Genomic DNA, 26,700 nt, shown 5'->3' on the forward strand with positions numbered 1-26,700 from the left:
TTACTAATGAATGGAAAAAAGTCCGTGATTTCATGAGGCTTATATTCCGCTGGTGTGAGATTTTCATAAACAATTATTATAATACATATGTGAATCATATGGTATTTAGCGATCCTATGCAATATCTGGAAAAAAAAAACTATTGTAGGATAGAGCAAAGGAGTATCTCCGGCTTAGGCATGAGAGTGAGGGTAGATTTTATTGAGAGGGTGATAGTTGAGCAAACAACTCATGAAGCTGGTTTAGAGATTAGCCATGCAGGTGCTTGAGGGACAGTGCTCTAGGCAGACGGACGAGCGGGTGACAGGGCCTTACAAGGCAAGCACTCCAGGAGTGTGTCAAGTACAGATTAGAAACCCTTGTGGCTGGAGCCCTGGGCAACGAGAAAATTGATGGAATATGAGATCAGAGGCGTAATAGGGCATGAGTGGCCAATTATTTAAGATCCTGTGAGCCATTGGAAGGCTTTTACTCTGAGAAAAATGGGAAGCTGTGGGAAGGTTCTAAGCTAAGCAGCAATATGAATTGACATGTTTTCAAAGGACCACTTCAGTTTTTGAACTTAGAATGGCGTGTAGAGGCACTAGGGTGGGAGAAAATTATATAACTTAGGCAAGAGAGATAGTTGCTAGGGCCTGTGTACAGCAGGAAGTGTGGTGAGAGGTCCTCAGATTCTGGAAATATTTTCAACATAGATCTCGTGCTCTGTAAGTTAGTGTTTCGGTTTGAAGTGGTAATCCACCACAAATTCCCATCACTCTTGTATCTAGGTACTACAATGTGAATAGTTCTCATCAATTGAATGTAAGTATAATTTATATGTGAAACTTCTAGACTGAGGTGTTTAAAAATTATAGATGGCATCCATATCCTTTCTCCAACAACTGACAACTGGATATAGATGCTCAGGGTGACTTTGTAAACTACACGTTGTTAAGGGGAGAGGACCTGACAGCTTGGGACCCTGAATGACAGCATGAAACAGAACCCCCTACCATGATCTGGAATGCCTGTTTATAAATTTCACATATCAGAAACAAAATTCATATTATATTTTCAGACTTTCTCTTTTTTTGATTATACTAACTAGTCATTTGTCCGTATGTGTAAATGCCCCAACCCCAGATCCTCAATAACTATGTATTTGATTTTTTGTAACCAACCCTACTGTTTTCTGTTGTTAATTTCTTCTTTTATGCTTATGACTCTCATTTTCTTATTGTCTTTCTATTTATTTTTTTAACATTTGCAGTTAAATTTTTGATCACTTTGCATTTTTCTTATTTAGCAATGATAACTATTTGAGATTATATTTCCGATTTGAACTATATATTTGAAATGTATAATTCCTATTAGGTTGTGTTTTAAATTTAGTTTTAGTTTTGTTTTCTCTTTAGATCTAAGAATTATGTAAGTGCATATTTTAGTTTATAAATTATTGTTTTAATAATTTAATATTACTAAAAGATGTATTCTTTGTTGTTTTAAAAAACGTTGTACTCATTCATATGTTTTAGGTATTATCATGGCTCTTTTGTGCTTTGCCAATAGGCGTTTTGGCAAGTATTCAACGGTTGTTCACAGCTTCTTATGCTGAGGACCACATTTGTAACTTAAAACTCAGAGAAATTACACGAGGCTGTTTAGTGTCTTGTTGAGGTTGGCCTTAAAAATTAAACCTAACACAACATTTGAGGGGATAAAATTAATTAATTAGCACTTGAAATAAATTCTGGGTTCGGGGAACTATAAGTTACTGTTTAAGACACTGGGTCCAGGACTTCTGAAGATAGTAAACTCTTAGTCCTAGGTAGCAGTTATTCCCTCAGGAGTCACACAGAACTCTAACTTATACATGCTTAATCAATACTCTTCAATTCCAATGTATGGTTTTATTATAAATCCGGAGGGTCTCACCGTATTCTGAGAAGCACCAAAGTGATACTTAGATATGTGCCTCTCCTACCTGTGTAGTTCATCTTTTGAAAACATGATCATTTAACCATTTTCTTTATTCAAAAAGTATTTCTTGAACATCTACCGTGTGCTCAGCATCATTTTAGGTAAGAGCATCATTATAAAAAAACAAAAAATAAAAAAAATAAACCACCATTTCTTTACGAAAAAAAAAAAAGAGCAGTATGATTATAAGAGCAAGGCAGTTGAGGGCCTTCTCATAAAAATTTCATTGTAGTGGAAGAAGAATGGATTTGGGGAAAAACTAGCAATTTCTTCCATAGGATTTAATAAGCAGCAATAAACTCTTGTTGTAGGACCTGAAAGGGGGGCCAGGTGAGTACAGTGCGGTGCTCAGGCCAGAAGAGGTATAAATTTGAGAGGTGGACATATATTGCCAGGCCACTCAATTAAAGTGATCAAATGCATATACTGCTGAAATTACAGGCAATTTTTTGGTTACACAAAGAACGTATTTTTGTTCCTTCAAGTCCATAAAGATCGTGATAAAAATATGTCATGTACACCAATCATATAGTGCAAATGAGACTCCTTTTGTGTCAGGAATTGAGATTTTTGGTTGACCCTGTTAATACTTACTTTTGGGCAATAGGATGAGAAGATTTCCAGTACAAACTCTGGAATCAGGGAACTACTCACTGACTCATTGAACGTTTCACCTTGAGCAAGTGACTGAACCTCTCTAAGACTCTAACTTTCTTGTTTATAAAATAAGAGTAATAATTACCTCAGGATGTAGTTATGAGAATTAAATTAAATTAGCATAGTGTCTGGCATGTGATAACTTCAATAAACGCTTTGTTGTCACTATAATTAAGCTTCTAGTTTTCCTTCTTTACAGAGTGAGGGAGTTTTTATTTATAAAATAGGTGAGTGAATTCTTTCTTTGATATACTATAATTTTAGTTCTAGGGAATAATATTTCTTTCATCTTTCACTGGAAAAGCCAAGCGGCACAAACGGTGAAGTACAGAACACAGGATTGGCTTATGCATGTTGAGGAACACCATCACCAAGCTGATTGTGATGCAAACCCAAAGCAAATTTTGTTATTTGATCCCAGAACACATTCAAAATAACTTGAGTTTGGAGAAAAATTGTGCAAATCTGTTATTATAAAAACAAAACTCAACAGTCGACTCTTTCTCTAGAGACATACAGTCCCCAGGGCTGTGTCTAGGGGAAGCTTCTTAATTGTTTATTTTTTTGTAAGTCAGTCATTTAAGGGAAACTTCCCTTGTGGACTTCCAGGTTCTCTTTTGCCTGGTATACGTTGTTCACCATCTCTTTTATAGCATTCAGTTTTCAATTCTGCATCCTTACCGGGTATATTTCTCTTCCTTCTGGAGTTGGTATAAATACGCATCTATCCAGAACTGTCAGATGAAGTTTGCATCTTATACTTTATTTTTATATTCTTTATTGTTTACCAGTAATTAACATTGATTATTCCAAATATGCTATCGGTGTGTGTAGGTGTGGTTTGTGTATGTGAAGGAGAGAGAGAGAGAAAGAGAAATTTTCTGTAGAGATTTGATTTGATTATTATAAACTATTCATGCAAGCTACAATTTCCAGGAGTGCGTTTAATAATAATTGTGCTTTGTATATTTATTATGGTTAATGTGTAATATCTCTTTTCATACTCACATACACAGAGTGCAATTAATACTCTTATTACCGTCATACTCATTACTGTGATATGATATTAAGGTATAGAGAAATTAAAAAACAAAACAAGAATATAACCTGCCCAGGTTCATAAATTGAGGCATGGAGCTGGAATTCAACCAAGGTCTGACAATAGACACAGAATTCTTCAACTAGAATACTTAATATTACCTCATGCCCGGTCTGGGGGAAAAAATCTACATTTATTGGTAATTTAATTTGAAATACAGGATGATACAATATGGGAAGTTTCTGTATATATTTTTGCTTTTAGATGGTGAGGAAAATCCTCTAAGTGCTTCTGAGGTCCCCAAACCCTCTGCTTTTTTCCATACCTCACGTCCTCTAAGATCAGACCTAACCACTCCACTCTCCCCACGAGTTCACCGTCACCATCTGTTACCTGGTTAACCACCACACAGGTTTTCATGTATTTAGCTTTTCTAAAGTACTGACACCACCGTCTTTTATATATTTTTTTTTGTGCTGAATCATCCTGGGTACCAGATCTGACTTTCCAAATAAGAATGCCTCTGTTGCTAATCTTTGAAAAATGCATAAAGCTGAAAAACACAGGCAGCCACAGGCATATTCTGTTGATTCAGAAATCAATATGATCTGTTGACATGTCTGTAAGCTCTTTTCAGGTACAGAATTTCTCTTCATCTTTGTATTTCCTCTATCATCTCTGATGGTGTCTAAAACATATTTTTCATTAAATTTTCTTTGTATATGAGCCCATCAAACTTTAAAAATCCAATTTCTTCTTGTTTAGGGAATTCATCTGTCTCAAAAGTTTATGCATTTTTAAAAAATAACCTAGAATTTCTTGGGCAGTTTATCTGTGACCTATTTCTCCTGTTCCTGTTCCTGTGGACTGCACATGTTCACAAGCAGCTCACAATAATGCTCAGCACATTCGTGACAAATACTGAAAACACATTTCCTTTCCCTTCCAGAACTTCAAGGAGCATATCCAAACCTGAGAACATAGCAACACGCTACAGAGCATTTGTCCAATGGGGAGGGAGAGTATTTTATTAAGTTGTCTTCCTGCTTGGTACTAGCACAACTAGTACTAGAAGAACATTTGTTCTTTTTCCCAAAAAAAATGAAAACAAGTTTTTGATGGTGAAATATAAGGCTAAACAACCAGTTTATCATTTTAATGTACTTCCATACTTAAAAATTCGTTTAAAATTAAGTTTATGTTTATTTCAGAAAGGTTCCACAGAAACTCAAAACAGAGAAAAAACGTCAGGAAGGATTGAGTGATCACAGGTGATCTATGCACTCACAGTAGCAGTTTGTAATGCATTTACACTCTTGAGGGCAAGGCAACACCAACCGCCATATTCACTTAATTGCTAGTCATAATGCAACTGATTTATAATTTTGTTTGCATTTAGTTTTCATTTCTTAGCATTATGAAAGTTGTATAAGTGCCACACACAATTACTCTATATATTTGAGAAAATTTGTAATTAAGAAACCCAAAACAAAAAATGCTTATATAATACTACTTTGCACCCTGTGATTTCATGTTATCATTTATTTCTTAAAGAATCAAAAATATATTCCTTTAAGGTGGTAATTTAAATTTTGTAATATGAATGATCCATTCATAGATAAAGAATTTTGGCCAATTTTTTAGTACACGCTTTGATGTGAATGGGGAGCTGAACAGTAACAAAATGAGCACCATTGATTTAGACTTCATTATAGTTTAAAGGAAACTCTGCTTTATGCATAGTAGATTGATGCTCACCTACCACTCAATGTGATCACAGGTATTCTCAAAGCTTAATTTATCTCTGTATATCTATATATGCTTAAATCCAAATGGTCATGTCAAATTGACCATTGAAAAACTCTGAAGGGAGAGTGAATCCCATAAAGGTAATGTGAAGCTTTGGGGCTGGGAGTAGATGGGGAGAAGACACTGGGATTATATAGAAATGCTAGTATTCTTTATATCATAAAACGAAGGATTTCATTTTATTTGTTTATTTTTTCATATGTTGCCAATTTCTTTTCTTTTTATTGAGGTATAATTGACATATAAAATTATACTAGTTTCAGGTGTACAACATAATTCTATACTTGTACATTACGCAAAATGATCACCACAATAAGTCCGGTTAACATCTGTCCCCATACATAGTTTCAAAAATTGTTTTTCTTGTGATGAGGACTTTTAAGATCTACTCTCAGTGACTTTCAAATATGCAGCATAGTAGTATTATCTATAGTCACCATGCCGTACATGATAGCCCCATGACTTATTTATTTTATAACTGGAAATTTATTTTAAAACTGGAAGTACTTTTTACCACCTTCACCCCCTGCCTCTGGAAACTGCCAATCTGTTTTCTGTATCTATGGGCTTGTTTTCTTTTTATGATTCTTCATGTAAGTGAACTCATACTGTATTTATCTTTCTCCGTCTGGCTTATTTCTCTTAGGATAATGACCTCGAGGTCCATCCATGTTGTTGCAAATGGCAAGATTTCACCTTTTTTTTATGGCTGAGTAGTATCCCATGGTGTATGTGTGTGTGTATATATATATAATTCATCCATCAATGGACACTTAGGTTGTGTTTATATCTTGACTATTGTTAATAATGCTGCAATGAACAAGGGGGTGCATATATCTTTTTGAATTTCTGTCCTTGTTTTTTTAGGAAAAGAAAGTGCAGTTGCTGGATCATGTGGTTGTTCAATTTTTAATTCTTTGAGGAACCTCCATACTGTTTTCCATAGTAGTTGTACCGATTTACATTCCCATCAACAGTGCACAAGAGTTCCCTTTTTTCCACATCCTCATCGACCCTTGTTATTTCTTGTATTTTTGATAATAGACATTCTAACTGATATGAGGTAATATCTCACTATGGTTTTGATTTGCATCTCCCTGATGATTAGCGACAATGAGGATCTTTTCGTGTACCAATTGGTCATTTGTATGTTTTCTTTGGAAAAATGTCTATTCAGATTCTTTGCCTATTTTTAAATTTTAGTTGTACTGTTTGCTTTTTTACTATTGATTTGAAAGTGTTCTTTATATATTTTGGGTATTACCCCTTATCAGGTATACGATTTGCAAATATTTTCTCCCATTCACTGGGTTGCCTTTTCATTTTGTTGATAGTTTCCTTGCTGTGCAGAAGCTTTTCAGTTTGATGTATTCCCACTTGTTTATTTTTGCTTTTGTTGCTTTTGCTTTTGGAGTCAGGTCCACAAAATTATCACCATCCATATATCATAAAACAAATAATTTTAGAGATGAACCTATCAACTCTGTAACAGATTTTGAATACATAAGTAAATATATTCCAAGGCAGGTCATCCTGTTTTTAGACAACTTTACCTGTTATTATACTTAAAATTTTTAAGCCGTTAGTTAATGCTTCAATTTTTCCTTAATTACCCTGAGACTCTGGAGTTTTCTAGTCTCAGTCTAATATACTTTGGTTGGTAACTTTCTTCTTTCTCCTGAGAAAACTTTTCTCAAACAAATGGAGTGTGTGGTAGGCATTAGATTACCTGTGTTGATAAGAATCTATTTATTTTCACTATGACAATGAATTTTATCTTCTTAGCTACTATTATCTTTCCTGGTCACTACCTAGTGATAACTACGGATAAAGTCCATCAAATTGTAGTTGAACTAAGTGTAATACTGTATGTTAAAACAGAGGTTTTAGGAATAATCATTTTCCCTAGAAATGACATTTAGCCTTTGGAGGTCATGTCAGAATCCCATCTCCAACAAATTCATTGTCCTGTTGAAAAACTATCTCAAGATTGTTATTGGATAGAATTACACTCATGTTCTATGGAACACAAATGTTCATTGGTGCTGTTGGAATCTCCTCTCTCATTTTCAAGCTACGTAAACACTAGCTAGACTAAGCATAACAGAATTCTTTCCCAGGAAACTTCTCATAGTTTAACTTTATTAGGTAGATTGTCTGTCTCTAAGAGATTGATAGGATATGAAGATTTTTCATTGTTATTTGATGAGTGGACACTTTTGGATTTTTCTCCATAGTATCTGTTAACATCATGCAAGGCACTAGTGTTTCCTTAGGAAAACAATTTGTGAAATATTGTTCTGGGAAAAGGTTTATATGATACCACCTACATATTTTTTGTGTGTGTGTGAGGAAAACCAGCCCTGAGCTAACATCCGATGCCAATCCTCCTCTTTTTTGCTGAGGAAGACTGGCCCTGGGCTAACATCCGTGCCCATCTTCCTCTACTTTATATGGGATGCCATCACAGCATGACCTAACAAGCAGTGCGTCGGTGTGGGCCCGGGATCTGAACCGTTGAACCCCGGGCCACCGCAGCGGACCGCGCGTGCCTAACCGCCTGCGCCACGGGGCTGGCTCTCATACCACCTATATTTGAGAGTAAAATTGTAAAATATCCAGGTAGCTTTTCTGGAACTCCATGGGATCTCCAAAAAGGATTCAATCATTCTGCAATTTCTGCCCCCACTATGACTCTGTAAGAATATAGTATGGTTTTAGTAAGTTTATTTCTATGAATACTGCTATAAATATTGACATTAATCACTGTCTTACTTATCTTTGAATCTCCAGGACATGACAGTTAACGATATCTAATAAATTATAATTATGTATTAGATTTGCAAAAGAGTCCATATCCAGGGAATATGCATAATGTATGAATGTGTAAGTCATTTACCCCTTTGTACTTGGCTTTGAGGACTACTGTGATCAGTTTGTCCTTCTTCAATGTAAATGAGTTCAAGTATGAGGTTAGATTAAAATTTTTTTTATCTGACATTTAGGGCTGATGGATTATTTGATCAAGTGGCTTCCGTCTCTAATCATGGAGAATATGCTTATAATGAAAAAGAAATGAAGTAAAAATTATTTTTGAGCTATGTTAAAAAGAAAACTATAACCCTCCACAAATATCTTAAAAATATGAAACTACCAAATATGCCAGTATTGGAAACAAGGGATATTTAAAGTAGTCTTGGAAATTTGGCTAATCACAATATTTAGTACATTTCAATGTTTCAATCACAATATTTTGTATAACTGCTGTGTAATAGGGCCTGTGTATCTATGCATCGTAGTAAACTTCAGAAAGCCTGTTATATAGCAAGTTTCAGAAAAGATTTGCTGAAAAGAATGGCAAAGTGCAGTCATAAATATTTAATAAAGGAAACAATGAGAGGGGGCATGGATAAAGATATAAATTAATAAATAATCAACACCTGATTTTAAAATTTACTTCCTTTTAGTTATCACCGAGATTTGTAACAAATATTGACTTACAACTAAGAAAATGCTCAATTTCACCTATGTGACAGAGTTTATTCTTTTGGGACTAACCAGCAGTCGAGAATGGCAAGTTATATTCTTCATCATTTTCCTGGTGGTCTATCTCATCACCATGGTGGGGAATATTGGCATGATCATGTTAATTAAGGTCAGTCCACAGCTTAACAGCCCATGTACTTTTTCCTCAGCCATTTGTCATTTGTTGATGCATGGTTTTCTTCCAATGTCACTCCTAAAATGTTGGAAAACCTGTTATCAGAGACATAAACTATTTCTTATTCTGGTTGTTTAATCCAGTGTTTCTTCTTCATTGCACTTGCCCATGTAGAAATTTTTATTCTTGCTGTGATGGCCTTTGATAGATACATGGCAATCGGGAACCCTCTGCTCTATGGCAGCAAAATGTCAAGGGTTGTCTGTATTCGACTGATTTCCTTTCCTTATGTATATGGTTTTGTGATTAGTCTGGCAGCAACATTGTGGACTTAACGGCTTGTATTTCTGTGGGAAAATTGAGATTAACCACTTCTACTGTGCAGACCCACCTCTCATCAAAATAGCCTGTGCTGGGACCTTTGTGAAAGAATATACAATGATCATACTTGCAGGCATTAACTTCACATTTTCTCTGAGTATAATTATCGTATCATATCTGTTCATTCTTGTCGCCATTCTACGGATGCACTCAGCAGAAGGAAGGTGGGAGGCCTTTTCCACCTGTGGGTCTCATTTGACAGCTGTCATCATATTTTATGGAACTCTTATCTTTATGTATCTCAGACGTCCCACAGAGGAGTCTGTGGAGCAGGGGAAAATGGTAGCTGTGTTTTATACCACAGTGATCCCCATGTTGAATCCCATGATCTACAGTCTGAGGAACAAGGATGTGAAAGAAGCCATGGACAAAGTGATCACCAGAGCATGTTTAACCAAATAAAATAAAATTGAGTTAATTTTGTCTCCTATGTTTCATAATTATTTGTTTGCCGATTTTTTATTGCTCAGTTACAAGACAAAGTCTCACTTCAGAGAAAAAAAATTGGCCCATTCCTGTTGATGTAAGTACAGGATTAATTAAAAATTAATAAATTAATTAATTGAAAATGTTATTTGAGCTAAAGTTCACAGGTATGCTAACTGAAATTTTTCAAATACTTAGCTAGAACAAAAAGACTTTGTTTTTCTTATTCAGAAATGCAGTGGACGAATTTCAGAAATACTTATCCATTTGCCCATTTAGAGAGTATTTTGGGGCAGAAAAATAATAACACATTTCATTTAGCTGTCTAGTAGGAGGCCATAAAATCATATTCTAAAGGTTATGAGATTGTTTAATATTTAGTGCTTCTTTCAATGTGAAGGGTGAGTCTGTTCAGAGAGTACTTTGAAAATAGCAATGATAACATACTTAATTCTTTTTTACATTTTTGTTGTTTAAGAGACACAGCATGGTAAGTGTCTCTCTTTTACAGATTCCAGTAACTGCCATATTTCAACTCCAAGGCTGCCAGTGATAGACTGTGCACTTGTCATGTGCCCTGCCAGTGTCTTCAGTCTGACTGAAGAGCAGGTGGAATTAGTGAAGGGTTGTGCCATTTTGAAAGCACAACTCTCCAGATTTCACTTAATAAATTAAATTGGTAGTCACATGAAATATTTTGCACATCTGTGGCTAAGATATGGAACTTAAATATTTTAAAATAATTTTTGTATTTTAAAGAAACAAAGTATTTAGAATGATCTATTTGTTGTTAAAAATATCATTTTCTGCCATAACATTTTAACATAATTTAGTATCACTCTTGTGCAACTCTTTGTTGCAGAAAGTACATAATTAACGAAATGTAATACACACCATTTAAACTACACATTTAAGTAATTACGAATTTATCTGCAAAGATATAACTATAAAACAAAACTGATGCAATATGAGAAAAAAACATTCCTCTTTGTCCATTTTTGAATTTTTATTTTCCTCAGGGGAAACTAGAAATAAATATGAACTCGTTTTCTTATGCACACAGATATCATGGGCAACACTTTAAAGCTATTTGCATATAAACACATTGCTAATTTAGATTAAATTATGTTCCTGTTTATAGTTGCAAAACTTAAAGAACTTAAGATCTAACATACTTAATGTTACTTTTGAGGTGAGATAAAAGTAATTCTTTTGGGTAGTAAAACCTTTTATTCACCATTTATTGGGGAACACTTGATATGCCAAATTATTTGCTTGTGATTAATAAATTTAAAAATATGTTTTTTTTTTAAATTTTTCAGTTGAGGTATAATTGACATATAATGTTATATTATTTTCAGGCGTGCAAAATAGTAATTCAATATTTGTATAGATTGAGAAATGATCACCACAATAAGTCTAAGTTAACATCCATCACCGTACACAGTTAATTTTTTGCTTGTGTAATGAGAATTCAAAATACAATTTTAAAGCATTTTAATACTTTGCAGTCTGTTAGCAGGTGGATTTGGATGATCTTTGTGATCTCTTTTTTTTTCATATGTGAAATACTTTCTCTACTTACTTTTTTGGAAAGTTATTTAGTTAGTTTTTTGGAGAGTGTTACATCAAGAATCATGATGCCAAAATCAACGGTTAAATCATGTTTCTGGTTTGAGTTTGCAAATTTCAAATTAATTTGTGGGTGATCTTGGAGAAGTCATTTTTTGCCATTCATCCAGTTAATTTTTAGGTCGCACTCTCTGATCTCGGTCTCTTCTGGCTCATATTTCCATCAATCTAAATTCTTTGGTAGAACCTAAACTAATTTTACCATTTGCTAAAAATTCAGGATATTTCTGTAAAATACTCTTAAACATAAATCTTATTGTTACATTTATTTCTAAATCTATCCACTTCATTATATTTAAGGATCTCCAGCATCTAACCGTAAAGCATATTTATCTCTTTCTGTCAATCTTGTTCTTGCTCTCTCTCTCTCTGACACACACACACACTTTCTTCTTTTCAAATGTACATTTCCTTGAGAGAGTGCATATTACATTATAATTCCCTGATGATAATGTGTTCACCTCAAGGACTTTCTCCATAATAACTGAGAAGAAACTCAGAAATTCTGGGTAACTGGGGACTGAAGAATGCAGAAGAAAACTTTGCCTGAGCACAATTTGTTCCATGATCTTTCAGACTAAATAAAGTTAGGTAGTGTATAGTTTAGAGTTTTTGAACAACCTAGGCTGACATTCTAGTTCTTTAACTTGCTAGCTATCTCAACTCGGTTGAGAATCTTAATCTCATAGTTATTTCACATGTATATATTTTTATTCTTCAACAAAGGGATAATATTATTCACAATCCTATGGAGGTGGTCAGATCATAGCTTAAACTGATTTGAGGTGAAACTGCACAAATAATTTCAATCCTTTTGTGTGCTTCATATGAGACAGGTATTGTGCTGAGTTATCCCTCTATTATCTGAGATCATCACACCATACTGTAAAATAGCAGTTTCCCCCTTCTAGAGATGAGTATTGAGGCTGAGAATTGTTATTACCCAAGGTCAGGTACAGTGATAGAGCCAAGGTTTGATTACTGATCTGTCTGACTTCAAACTCAATGCTCTACTGACTCCCAGAAAAGCCTAAATTCAGTGAGACAAATTCTTCTACTACAATCGACTACTTCGCCATGACTTCTGCTTGTACTCATTTGCCCTAGATGTTTTCAAGTCATTTATACTGTTGGGGCATCTGATGTCTGTAAAACAACCATGAGATGCATACGGTATGCATTGAGTGATCATACATCCTGACAGATGGTGTTTATCAGAACTGTAGCACAACAGAGAAGGAAGCGACTGACCAAAATTTTACACGATGAAAACCAAGAATATTTCCCTGAGATAATAATTTTGCCATAATTACCAAAAGTGAATGAAAGAGGGAAGAACTCATGTGAAGGTGAGAGAGATTATTTTATGATATCAAGAATTTTGATTTCTTAATATTATTATAAGAATTATTCTTCTAATGAACACTCCTTAACTCCTCGTACACTGAGACATTTATAGAATTTTAATCATTATTCCTTTCATAATTACTTAGACAGTTGCTAAGGGAGATGCTCTCAATGTTCTCAGTGTTCAAGATTCAATTATAAATAGGGGGAAATTATCATTTGCTGTTCTCCTCTGCTGAAGGTAGGTCTGCAAATTGTATACTCTTTACAATATAGATTAATGTAGTCAAATCTTTTAATTTTTATCCATATTTTGAAAAGAAGACTGAGACCTTATTTGTAGAGTTATTTTTTTCACATTATTTTATTGTGTGGAATTATATTACTGGGAAATGTTTTTATTTCCATCCAGAGTTTATTCAAAAGTTCCTAAGAATGAGCTTGTTACAATGGGTACTCGCAAAATTTTTTATTCCTCACTTTTTACCCTTTCATTTTTCTCTACCAAGACCATTGATTTTCATGTTGTTGTTTTAAAATATATGTGAATGGAGTTGAGGATATTGTACCAGTGGGACTAATTGGACCAGCAATTATAACTTCACTGTTTTTCTTCAAGAGAAATTCCTGAAAAGTTAATAAAAATAAATTTGTTTTCTTATTTGTAAACTGCACATTCTATTTTCTCAATTGTTTTGATAGATGATGCTCATGTATGTAATAAATTGGCTCTAACTCAGAAGTCACTTGGTCATCTGATCCCAAGTCTATGGTATCACCTGAACTGGGAGGGGTAGAGAGAAACAGTGGTCCACTATCTCTGTAGTTCAGTCTGTTTCAGGGTCACACAAAGCTCTTCTAGGCCCTCAAGGATGAATTATTAGAAGAATAACTTTCTTCTGCTTGGAGGATGGTCAAAATGAAATTTAAATGTAAAGAAATAGAATAATAAAATAGGTTACCAAAAAAGCAACAATTGAAGGTTATTAAGAGTACAAGACGGGAGTTAAATTAATTGTTTTGCATCCCAATCTGGTCAATTAGCAGAAATATGACCCAGAGAGACCTTCTTAGTCTTTCAGTGCTTCAGTTTCCTCATTTGTAAAGTGATGCTGGTAATAGAACCTGTTTCTTAAGACCTTCACATGAAAAGGTTTAGTAAACACTCAATGAAAGTTAGGTATTCTTACTGATATTATGAAGTTGAGACTGTTGCCCCAAGAACAATCTTATTTAGAGATTTTTAACAATGTTGGAATATTATAATGTAAGACATGAAGCTGATCTAGAGATCAGTATGTATTTTTTAAAAATCCTATGTGTGAATATATTCAAGAATATCTTTCAAATGTAGCAAATAAGCTAGCAGTTTAGGAGTTCCAAAATTAATGAGACAAAGTATACTACCACAGAGGTAATGATTGTGTAGAGGAAGAGAAATACACACATAATACATGAACTAAAATTAGAGAGGCACCGGTCTACATTTTGTAGATGCCTTGATGCTTTTTGTTTGTTTGTTTTATACTTAATATAGTAGCACCATTAACCCAAGTCAAACTTTGTTAGAGAATTATCTGTTCATGGAGTGGGGTCAGGAGTTTTTACAAAGGGAAATCCCTCACCTTAGCTCTATTTCCCAACCAGAGTCCATAGCTCTCCTTTGGCTAAGTATTTCTACACTTAAAAGGAGCCAAAACAGATGATCTGCAATCATGGAAATCTATAGTAAGGGGAAGCTTAGTGCAGAACTAAAACTTCAGTGTCTATTATGTTATGTGCCCAATTTATTTTATATATGGTATATTTAATTCCCATGTTAAGCACTTTAGGGGTATGAAAATAGTTCATAGAAATTAATTAACTTCCCAAATATGCTCTGCTACTAATTGGAGGGGTCATGATATAATCAGAGTTCATACACTTTTTAATATATAGAGGAATATCTCAAGCAACACTCTTTTTCAACATGCCAAGCTAATATTTCCTCTTCTGAGCATTTGCATTTGATTCCCTTTTCCCTTCATATTTCTCTGTAGCTGGCTACTTCTCACTAACTCAAAAGTCACCTCCTCAGAGAGATCTTCTTTGATCACTCTATCTGCACCTCACCTTCTCTTATTTCTTATCTTGTTAGCATACTGTACTTTTGACACAGCAGCTCTGCTCCCTAATGTGTCACATTTGTACATTTGTTTATTGCTTATTCCTTCACAACAAGAATAGAGTATGATGCAAGCCAGAATCTTGTATATCTTGCTCACACCCATATTTACAGTATTTAGAATACTTCTAGATATAACATAACAAATATATCTGACATAAAATTGGCCTTGATGTTTATACAATTAATTAATATAAGCAATTATAAAGAAAGGTCCATTTGTAAGTCAGTAAGATACCCTTCAAACACTGTTACTATGGAGAGCTTAAATTTCCAAGATGGCGCTAATTCTGCAAATACATCCTTAAGAATGTAGGGCAAGTTTTTACTTCATGGAAGAGTCAACTGGGGAGCTCTAGTCAAGGGAGAAAATGTTGTTTGGGAAGCTTTTTCTTGTAGTAATATTAGATTTGAATATGAATAACTAGGCATAGAATTGATTTGTTCTAAAAACAAGAGGAATCTGATGTGAGATAGAATAATTATTAAAACATGTCACCTAAACTTTGCCTCGTGCTCTTTATCTATTGACATAATTTTGATAGCGGGGGCTAGATAATTGAACCACTGGTAGATTACTTTTAAGAGATAACTGTAGAACTGATAGAGTCCATGCTGTTAAATCCTTTTACCCCTACAAGTAGCAGCAATCAAATGAGTAAACTGTTTAGCTAAACAAATGAAATATGACGAGGAATTTCATATGTTGAAAGCATATGATATCATACGCTGGCATAATAGAGGACAAATATGTCAATAACTAGATTTTAAACCAATTACCACTGATAACTCTCAGTCTGACTTTAGTCATAATTGTACCTTGTGTTTCAACATTATTGTAATAATATAGCAAAATATAAATGTTTAATTTTAATAATACATGTTAGCAATGAATGTAACTGCCTATTTTACAGATAAGAAACTGATAAATGTTGGTGGTAAATATCTATAAAACCTATTAAAGGAAACAATTATGCCTATATATTCTCATCTTCGACATTGTGCAAAATCAGCATTGATTTTTAAATTATTCAAATTGTGATAAGGATAAATGTGACTCAAAAGTTTCAAGAATAAAACAAAGCCATTCATGAGTTTTGTTTCTCCTTAGGCAATCCAGACTTGGTCTTTTGAAGGCGATACCAAATTTCACGGATGTGACAGAATTTATTCTTCTGGGGTTGACCAGTCGTCAGGAGCTTCAAGTTTTCTTTTTTGTGGTGTTCCTAGTAGTTTACATGATCACTCTGTTAGGGAACATTGGTATGATCATTCTGATCAGCATCAGTCCCCAGCTTCAGAGTCCTATGTACTTTTTCTTGAGTCATTTGTCTTTTGTGGATGTGTGTTTCTCTTCCAATGTCACCCCCAAAATGCTGGAAAACCTATTATCCGAGACAAAAAGCATTTCCTATGTGGGGTGTTTGGTGCAGTGTTACTTTTTCATTGCCCTTGTCCATGTGGAGGTCTATATCTTGGCAGTGATGGCCTTTGATCGCTACATGGCCATCTGCAACCCTTTACTTTATGGCAGTAAATTGTCCAAGACTGTCTGTGTTCGCCTCATCTCTGTGCCTTATGTCTATGGATTCTCTGTGAGTTTAATATGCACATTATGGACATATGGCTTGTACTTCTGTGGAAACTTTGAAATCAACCACTTCTATTGTGCAGATCCTCCTCTCATCAAGATTGCCTGTGGAGGGGTCCACATCAAAGAATACACAATGATTGTGATTGCTGGAATTAATTTCACATATTCTCTCTCAGTGGTCCTCGTCTCCTATACTCTCATTGTAGTAGCTGTGCTACGCATGCGCTCTGCTGATGGGAGGAGAAAGGCAGTCTCCACTTGTGGGTCCCACTTGACAGCTGTTACCATGTTTTATGGGACTCTCATATTCATGTATCTCAGGCGGCCCACAGAGGAGTCTGTGGAGCAGGGGAAAATGGTGGCTGTGTTTTATACCACCGTGATTCCCATGCTGAATCCTATGATCTACAGTTTGAGAAATAAGGATGTGAAAGAGGCTGTCAACAAAGCAATCCTCAAAGCAAACTTAGGGAAGTGAAACTGCAGCAGAAATTTTTACGTTGTGCTGCTACCTGTTACCAATATCCAGGCATAAAAGTTCTAGCTCAAAAAGGACTTTATAAGCCAACACTTACATATACTAAAAGGTCCAATCTAACACAGTGCTGCTTTACCCCGTGAATGGACTCTAATTACTGAGCCTGCTTTATCCTACGTGTGCAGTCATATTATTGAAACTGACATATTAGTGTTATCCACAGTGTATGTAAAATTGTGCTAACTGTAGTTATTGGAGGAACCTATAAATAAGTTTAGATAAAGAAATGTTAATTTTGAGGTGCGCTTTTTGGAGTCAAACATGATTTCCTAGAACATTTTCTCTGTACACATGCTCCTCGACCTAGATTTCACATGAAATATGTAATTTAATGAGAAAAAGAATAAGAATTTTTCTCTTTTCCGGGACTACAGGATGTTGATGGACCTTGACTTACCTAAAGTGTTCTGTAGTGTTTATACATACATGGATTTTAGAAAATGAAATTGTATCGACAATTTTTAACTACAGTCTCAATACAATCACAAGATTTGTCCTCAGTATGCATTGTTCAATAGTTAACAATGTTTGACTTTTAATAATCCATTTAATTATCTTAACTCTACTCCTTTGTTTGGATTCTGGTATACATTTCTTTTTGTTAAAAGGGTGAAATACTCTGCAAATTGGCTTTCCTGTTCTCCTCGTAATAAAAAAATGAACCAGTATGAATTTTCTGATATTTAAAATCTGAACTTTGGCCATAGTACAATGTTCTATTAAACCTTTGGTTGATAATGATTTGAAACTATTGTTTGATTCCAGTTTCTTCTCACTAATGTTGCATTCTTCGGTTCTACATTTAGCATCTTAAATCAAACTTTCAGTGCCTAGAATGGATCTACCAGATAAGAAGCACTCTATAACTAAATATTATTGTACTGATCATACATTCATATTTGATCAATACAATTCAAAATAGTACCCCATTTGGGCCTGGTTGAAAATCCTCGAAAGCTTACTGTTCAATTTATCTAGATTGGTGCATCTAAACCATACTTATTCTACCTTCCATTCTTGCTAGAGGTAGAATACAAATTTGTCTACCATTGATTACTCCTGCTAACTTACCAGCATAAAGACAAATGGGAATTAGAAATGATTCCTGATGAGCGAGTTTATTTTTGAGTAATTGCTAATCCAATTAAAGGGGATGCACAGTTGAGTAGGTGCAGGAGGATTGAGAATTAGCATATAATGGTGGTAAAATCACTGGCAAGATGGACTAATTCACACAGAGTGTTGTTACTCAGGCTAATTTACTAATCAACTATGGGCTATTATCCCTTAAGTGGATCTGAAGAAAGACAGATGGTGGGGAGAGTGGAGTTGTCTTTCATAACTTTAGGTTCTGAGCAGGAGGAGAGGGTACCATTGGCTGGTATTGGAAACTATGTTAACAAAGCCTTTTGGTTTTGAACCACCCACATTTGCTTCTAAATAGTTAATGTCGAGAACAAATAGTAGGGCTGCTCAAGGAACAACTGCTCTTACAGAGACTGGCATTATCACTTGACGTTCTAAGACCCTATTTTCTGGGCTCCTTATGGCAGATATTCCTCAGTCTCTACTATTTCATTTTTCCTTTTGGAAATAAAGCACTGGCCATGCAGCTATTGACCATAGTTCTCATCTTCCCTTCCTAGTAAAGTATATAACCTTGTTATGAAGTTTTGGCAGTGAGCTCTCAGTAGAAAGTTATGTGTAAAACCTAAGAGTTATCTCCTCAAGGTCAAAGCCACTAGACCTGGACTTTTTCCTCCCCCTTCCCCTTGAAAATGTTATCACTGAAATGGTTGCCCTAGACCCATACATAGAAGCCACATATTGACGGTCTAATTGCCTTACCTAAAACTCTCACTCACACTGTTGTCGGAAAAAGGAATAAATTTCTATCTTATTAAGTCACATATTTTGGGCGTTCACTTGTAATAACACTTAGCCAGAATCCTAATCCTCGCTCCAAGTGTTCTTATAATACTTTCCAGAAATATGATCCTTGGCATCTCACCTCTGCGTCCTACTACTTCCTAAGGCAAATTTTGCTTTGAGGATGATCAAGTCTCCTCAGATGCCTGCCTATTCTCCTGGTACTGAGTGAAGTGCCTCTGATGCTCTGTATAAACCAGAAGGAAGTAAAAACTCAACCTTCTGGTCTTAGATATTAGGGTATATCTCTTTTGCCTCATTGCTTGATAAGTCGTTGGGCTTGTCGTGGTCTCCAATTGTCACATTAATTGGCCATCAATCCTTTTTGTCCCAACTTCTAGGCCACTTCTTTCCACTAGCATTTTCAGATACTTAGAAGATGCTTTCTTGGTCTTAGGAATTCTTAGCCATTTTCTTTGCAATGTATTTGTAGGTATAGACTACGTGAGCTTCCATCAAACATTTTAGCCAATGCACATCTTTAGCTATTGTTACTTATTATGGGTTGAACTGTGTCCCCCAAAAAGGTATGTTGCAGTCCTAATCCCAAGCATCTCAGAATGACATTATTTGGAAATAAAGTCAGTGCAGATGTAACTAGTTAAGATGAGGTCATATTGGACCTCATCCAATATGACTGGTGTCCTTATAAGAAGGACGTTTGGACACAGACACAGAGGGAAGATGGCCATGTGAAGACGGAGGCAGAGATCGCAGTCATGCTGCCACAAGCCAAGGAAGGCCTGGGGCTACCAGAAGCTGGAAGAGGCAAGGAAGGATCCTACCCTAGAGCTTCAGAGGAAGCATGGTCCTGCTAATACCTTGACTTCAGACTTTTAGATTCCAGAATTATGAGAGAATAAATCTTTATTGTTTGATGCCACCAAGTCTACAGTACTTGGTTAAGGCAGGCTGATAAAACTAATACGTTACTGTTTTGTTGCCATTTTGGAACTCTGGTTTTTCTGTGAGACTTTTTTTTTAGTGTCTGGGGTTATACTCTGTCGTCGTTTCTGTTCTTCAAACGTATCAGAACGTTCTTTTGGTACCTGTCTGGTTTTGCAACAACCTCGCCTGATTGTGATATGCTACCTAGAGGAAGGGAGAAAGAACCCTTCTCAAAGATTCAATAGCCTTTAAATCTTACATTGCCTGCCAATCTCAGTTTGCACCTTTACTACTTGTGGTCATGAAAATGGCTCTTTTATCATTATGAGTTCTTCCCCAATTTTCAGTTTACTGTATAAGCTCTGTGCTCTTCTCTTACCTGTTTAGTGTTATGCTTTGGAATTACAAAACAGGCAAAACCAAAAAAAAAGCAGCAACAAAGATGTTTTCCTTTCTTGAGTTTGTGCCCTCGGCAATTGACAATCATGACTTTCAAGATAGATTTCTCTGCTATGGTGCTCACTCTCCCCAAAAAGAAATTAAATTAAGAGCTTGAAAGTCATAATTGTAACACATTGCTTTCTCTCCAGAATTTATACCATTTGTATCCACTTAAAAGACCTCATTGTTGCTTTAATGGTGTTCTTGGAGTAGGATGAGGCAGATGTAAAAATAATTTTTAAAATACCTACTTTAATATGACAATATTGACGTCTTCACATAAACCTAAAATATAAACTTAACCATAAAACCTATACTAAGGTAATTTGAATGATTTAAACTAACCTGGTTATCATAGACTTCTCATTAACTTCTATGCAATAATTTATTTTGCCAATATTTCCCAAAATACAATACATAATATAATTTTATATATTATGCAGACATTTGGTTATTTTAAATGTTTGAGTGTTTATATTTTTGTTATTTTCTATTTATGGTGATTGGCACAGATTTTTCTCGTTTACAGCAGTTAGATAAAGTTTAGTTTTCAGATTTATTTAAATAAAGTTGTGAGTCAATTTAATAAAAATATGCTAAGCAAATAATAAATGCTATATGCCAATGTAGGAAAAATCATAAAGCATAATAATAACTAAAATATAGAAAGCACAACTCTATTACAAGTCACCACAATTTCGCACACACACACATACACATACACTCCTCTGCCTATCGTATGCATGTATATATAGTTACTGTATACATATTATATAGTATATTATATGTATATATTATATACAATTATATCTCTAAACATAGATAAAATGAAGCAGCTTTTTGGGGTACTATCTGCCTATCGGGCACTACTTCCCATGGGGTTTAAATATTTTTTTAACTTTTTTAGAGTTCAATAATTTCTGCAATTTTCCACGACTATTAACTGATTCAAGTGAGACTGAAAATTCGGTAAGTCTGTTGTGAAAGTCTCTGTTGTTATACTATTGGTCAATTAGTCATATAATATTCAAACAGATTTGGAGGGAACTCAGATATCCAATGTGCTTCCTGCATTGCTCAGTGAACTGTAATTCTAGAATAGAACCAACTTGAGTTCCTGAGCTTTATGAGTACCACTCACCCAGAAGTGAATCAAGTCAAAGCAAAATTCTCATCTTTTTTCCACCACTCAGAGGTGTTTTTTAAGACGACAGAGACATTACCTAATGTCACTTAGCTAGAAGTGATAAAACTTAGGTGTGAACTCAAGACCCTAAGATTCTAAGAACTAACTTCTTTTTGTGTCACTGAGATGCCATAACTTGATTGCAGACAGATTTTGATTACTGGTCATGCCTGGATCTGAATTGTGAGCCTTTTGTTGAGATGATAGCAGGAATGACAGAATAAAAAGGGAGTATCAGCTCATGATAGGAAAGGGCCCATAGGTAACCCTGGCACTTACCATCAGCATGGATTCGTTTTGTTCATTTATAATGAACTTCATTTTTTTCATTGTTCATTTTGTTCATTGTTTATTGTTCATGACTTCATTGTCAAAATATATTTCCTGGGTCTCTAGATCCATTCTAATGCCTATTACAGTACACAGGTCGCAGTAGCACAGTCTTATAATTAAGTCCATTGATTTTAGAATCCATTCACCTTCTACTGGTCTCATTTTTGGAGGAGGTCATGCAGAGGACGTGACTGCCAGGTGCCCTGTCAGCTGGACCTGGGCAATTAGAGGTTCCTCACCCCTCCTCTGTCCTGGAATGTATGTTCCACTCACCGTTCCCATGGTGGGAACTCTTCCAAGGACAGAGCCTTGAGATAGTAAGGTGTCGTTGAAACCATCTGGATGGTGTATGCGACTGAGCCCAGGTAAGGCCTCTATATAAACTTTAGGATTGTGGCGGATGGCTGCAGAGATCTCCTGGTCTTGCAGCTGCCCAAGACAAGCCTCGTATGTAAATTCCCTTGTTTATTACAACTGCCACCTACCAATCTGGATTGGTCTTCCTCTTTCTTTGGTCTCTCTTTGCCCTTCTTCTGTGGGGGCCAGTTTCAGATTTCACGAGGGAAACTCCTGCGGTTTTGAATTAGCACTTACAGAAAAAACATTGTTTCAATGTAATGCCACAGAAACCACTCAAAATGACTTAATAAAAATAAATAACAGGCAAGTTTTTTTTTTTTTTTTAAATAAAATTACAGTGGTATTTTACGAGACACAAGAGCAGAAAATGTAACTAGGCTTCACAAGAAACCAGTACTTGGGCCTTGGACACTGTAGAAACAAAGACAGCCACCTTCGTTCATTTTTTGAGCCCACATGGATTTCTCTTGTTGTAATTTATTTTTCTCTATAGACCAGTATCTGTTTCTCAGTGCACAGCGACGTCTACAACGGAAACCTCAGCTCCAGAATGCACTTAACCTAAGATTAAGTGATCAGTTGAGACTCACTAGAATTACAGGATTGCAATTTCCAACTCCCTTGAAAGACATCTGATTGGCTTATCCTCAGTCATGTGATCACTCCAAGGTACTGTGCTTATAAAGGTAGAGACACTAGTACAACAATGGATGTCACATTTCACCTCTGTGGAGGAGGGAGATTCTCAGAAGGGTCATTGTAAGCAGGGAAACAGTCCAAATTGTGTTCATTTTATTTGCTTACTGACTTATTTACTCATTTTGCACCATCATTCAGAATGGTTATGGAGATTATATTAAACACTAAGAGTGGTAAATTGTGGAAGATAAACTCATCCTACAGTATCAGTATCCCAGGGATGAAGCACGTCAGATTGAAAGCCTAAACTCTGTATCCAAGCCAAACTTAAGCCTGTCATGACACATTGGGGGACTAGTGACGCAGAAGTGATATTTGCACTACAGTCTGCTGGGCTTCACAAAAAAAAACAATTAGGACTGATAATTTGTCCCTTATTTCTTTTTAACAGGCTTAAGATATTTCTTTTCCAAAGTGGTACTGCCTTATCCCACATGTGCCGTGTTCTCCTAAGGGCCTGATGCAATTTTCCTACACTTGAAGGACTCCACAAGGTACTTGTGGTCAGTAGCTCACACTACTGGAATTTTTGCCTTGGTTGCGCATTAACTGTCTTAATCACCCTCTTCTGACACTTTAGCTCTCTCTGAGTCTCACTAACTCATATTGAAATTAAACACTTATTTTTGTAATTATTTGATAGATATCTGCCTCTTCTACCAAACCATTACACAGTATCATGCAGGGAATGTGTTTGTTTTGGCTCTCTAAGGATGGTACACAATGTCAAGCACATAGTAGACATTGAACATTTGAATTTATAGGTGAAAAAATGTCTGTTACATTACAGTTGAAGGTTTAAGTGGGTTCTGGATTATGCTGCTTTATAATCACCCCAATGTAGAGCTACATTCTTGGAATTGGACAACTATATTTATCACTTTGTTCTAAACTATGCCTTCCTGTCCCCCAACCCATTGTAATTTCCTCATATCCCCAAATTTCCATGGACCTTTGTACAGTATAGCTTTGGCTAACGAATTTAAGGATAAGTCTGCTTTTTTGCTTTGATAGGGTAATAAAAGGGAGTATGGCTTTCCAAAAACTAATCCTGACTCAGATCTTCATAGTGAAAAATGACATGTTTTCAATGGACCTAATGATAGCGTAATTTCAGGGAGTTGTAGGTAGTGAATCTAGTGGTGGTCAGAAGCAGAGGGAAGAATGAAGGTTAACAGGGTACAGTTGAGGAGCTGGCTATAGCATAAAATGACAGCGGGATGGATAAGAAACTTATTTCATCTCCTCCCTTGCCTCTTTCTCTGTCCTCCACTAATTTACAAAACAGAAACACTTTTGAATTGAGCAGATAAATCTTATTGTCAGTTGAATAGGATATACCCAGGTCATAGCTATCAGTGTTACATATCCAAACAGCAGCGATTTGTTAAAAATTTAAATTTTACCCCTTTAGACATTTCATCTTATTACAGACTATATAAAAAATAGAACTTATGTACAAAATAACTTTACTCGTATAAAGAATGGTAAAAATGTATTACTCCATCAAAAGATTATTAAAACAGCATATCTACATGTGGCATTGTTCCAAGTGAGGCATTATTCCAAGTCACTTCTTAAAGTTTTTTAGAGACAGGACATAACATTTTTCAAAGGCTTTTCTCAAGGCATTTTTTACCTCTTGGTTCCTCAAGCTGTAGATCATGGGGTTCAACATGGGAATGACTATTGTATAGAACACAGAGGCCATTTTGTCTGTGTCAAGGGAATGGTTTGACTTTGGTTGCAGATACATGAAGATCAGAGTCCCATAGAATATAGTCACGGCAGTCAGATGAGAAACACAAGTTGAGAAAGCTTTGCGCCTCCCTTCTGTAGATTGGATTCGCAAAATGGCAGTCACAATGTATAAGTAAGAAATAAAGACAGTGGCCAAAGAGCTGATCATGTTGAATCCAGCAAAGATGAAAATCAAGGTTTCTTTGAGGCTGGTGTCTGAGCAGGCAAGGGCCATCAAAGGGACGTCGTCACAATAGAAGTGATTGATGATATTGGGGCCACAGTAGACCAGTTGGAAAGTAGCTATTGTGTGGAGCAAAGCAACAGAAAAGCTGTATAAGTAGGAACACATTACCAGCTGCATACACACCTTTTGGGACATGATCACCATGTAGAGAAGAGGATTGCTGATGGCCACATAGCGATCATAAGCCATTACTGCAAGAAGGAACATCTCTGATATCAAGAAGTTCAGGAAAAAGCCCAGCTGTGTTGCACATGCGTAGAAAGATATAGACCTGTGCTTGGTCAAGAGGGTCTCCAGAAACTTTGGGGCTATTGATGAGGAGTAACATAGGTCTACGAAGGCCAGATTACTTAGAAAAAAGTACATGGGTGTGTGTAGCCGAGAATCCAATCGGATTAATGAAATCATCCCAACATTCCCTACCAAAGTTAGAGTATATATCACTAAAATGAGCAGAAAGAGAATGATTTCAATCTCTCTGTGGACTGAAAAGCCCAACAGAATGAATTCCATCACCCTGGTGTTATTCCTTTCAGTCATTTATTCCAGTTTCTTAGCTGCTGAAAAAAGACAAGACAGAGCCAGAGAAAAATTATTGGGACTAAGGAATTGTCATCAGACACCAACATTTGTGTGTTTTAGCTTGAGAAACTGTTGTTTATTGAAGTAGAACATCAGAACCACCAAATACATCCCATTTCGAACTCTCCTTTCTAGCTATTTATAGTTTTATGAGGCCAAAAATTGAGGGCCAGTAAAAATAAATCAGCTGAAAGCTACATAGTAAAGATATAAAAAAAAAAAATCAAACAAAAAAATGTGTATATGTTTGAAAAAATATTTAATATTTTAGATGTACATCATTTAAAATTATATTGGATAAGGAGAAGAAAACAAATTTTTATTTCTAGCTCCATTATTATCTTCTGTGAAGCAAAACTTTAATGCACTGGGGCCGGCCTGGCAGCACAGTGGTTAAGTTCACAGGTTCCACTTTGGTGGCCCGGGGTTCACAGGTTTGGATACCAGGCACGGACCTACACATTGCTTATCAAACCATGCTGTGGCGGCGTCCCTTATAAAGTAGAGGAAGATGGGCACAGATGTTAGCCCAGGGCCAATCTTGCTCAGCAAAAAAAGAGGAGGATTGGCAACAGATGTTAGCTCAGGGCTAATTTTCCTCAAAAAAAAAAAACTTTAATGTAATAATTTTATATCTTATTGAATAGATATTTTATTGTAGTTTAACAAATATGTATCATGCTAAGTGAAAAGTTAAGCAGGATATTCAATGGAGAGAAAAAAGGGGGCCATTAAATGTTTCTACTTGTGAATCAGGCACATTTTGAATTCATATGTAATTAATTTATTTTCAAATACCGCTTTCTAAAAATTAAAAATAATACACTCATAGTAGAGCTAGAATATGTATATTTTAAAAAGTATAGTTCTCCATATCAAAGTGTTCTATAGTGTTGTATTTTAATTCCTTTTACCATTTATAATCAAGAATGTTTTCTACAATTTCTGGTAAATTCTCAGTGAAACAATATCATGCCTTCCACTTTCAAAAGGTAGTAATCTCTTTGACAAGAGAGAGAATAATTTTCAGGAAGTAATGCTTCTGTCCTATGATGTTTAACCTGCACAGTGTGGTTATTGGGAGT

General features: G+C 35.5%; 3 protein-coding genes and 1 pseudogene across 3 annotated transcripts in view; 3 read left to right on the plus strand and 1 right to left on the minus strand.

Annotated features, from left to right (window-relative positions):
• LOC101407136 (olfactory receptor 5AP2) overlaps window positions 1–26,700 on the plus strand; it is a 508,331-nt gene that overhangs the window by 30,597 nt on the left and 451,034 nt on the right. The gene's annotated exons all lie outside the window — the stretch shown is intronic.
• Window positions 8,979–9,911, plus strand: LOC101406923 (olfactory receptor 5M3-like; annotated as a pseudogene).
• LOC101391867 (olfactory receptor 5M9) lies at window positions 15,335–17,444 on the plus strand. Its single transcript, XM_014793089.2, has 2 exons — window positions 15,335–15,390; window positions 16,190–17,444. The coding sequence occupies exons 1-2, from the start codon at window positions 15,335–15,337 to the stop codon at window positions 17,148–17,150; spliced, it is 1,017 nt and encodes a 338-aa protein (XP_014648575.2). The 3' UTR covers window positions 17,151–17,444.
• LOC101391605 (olfactory receptor 8U3-like) lies at window positions 24,617–25,573 on the minus strand. The gene has a single exon (XM_014793165.1). The coding sequence runs from the start codon at window positions 25,571–25,573 to the stop codon at window positions 24,617–24,619; it is 957 nt and encodes a 318-aa protein (XP_014648651.1).

The sequence above is a fragment of the Ceratotherium simum genome, chromosome 34, assembly GCF_057802395.1.
Source record: "Ceratotherium simum simum isolate JZ-2026a chromosome 34, ASM5780239v1, whole genome shotgun sequence".
NCBI classification, from domain to species: Eukaryota; Metazoa; Chordata; class Mammalia; order Perissodactyla; family Rhinocerotidae; genus Ceratotherium; species Ceratotherium simum.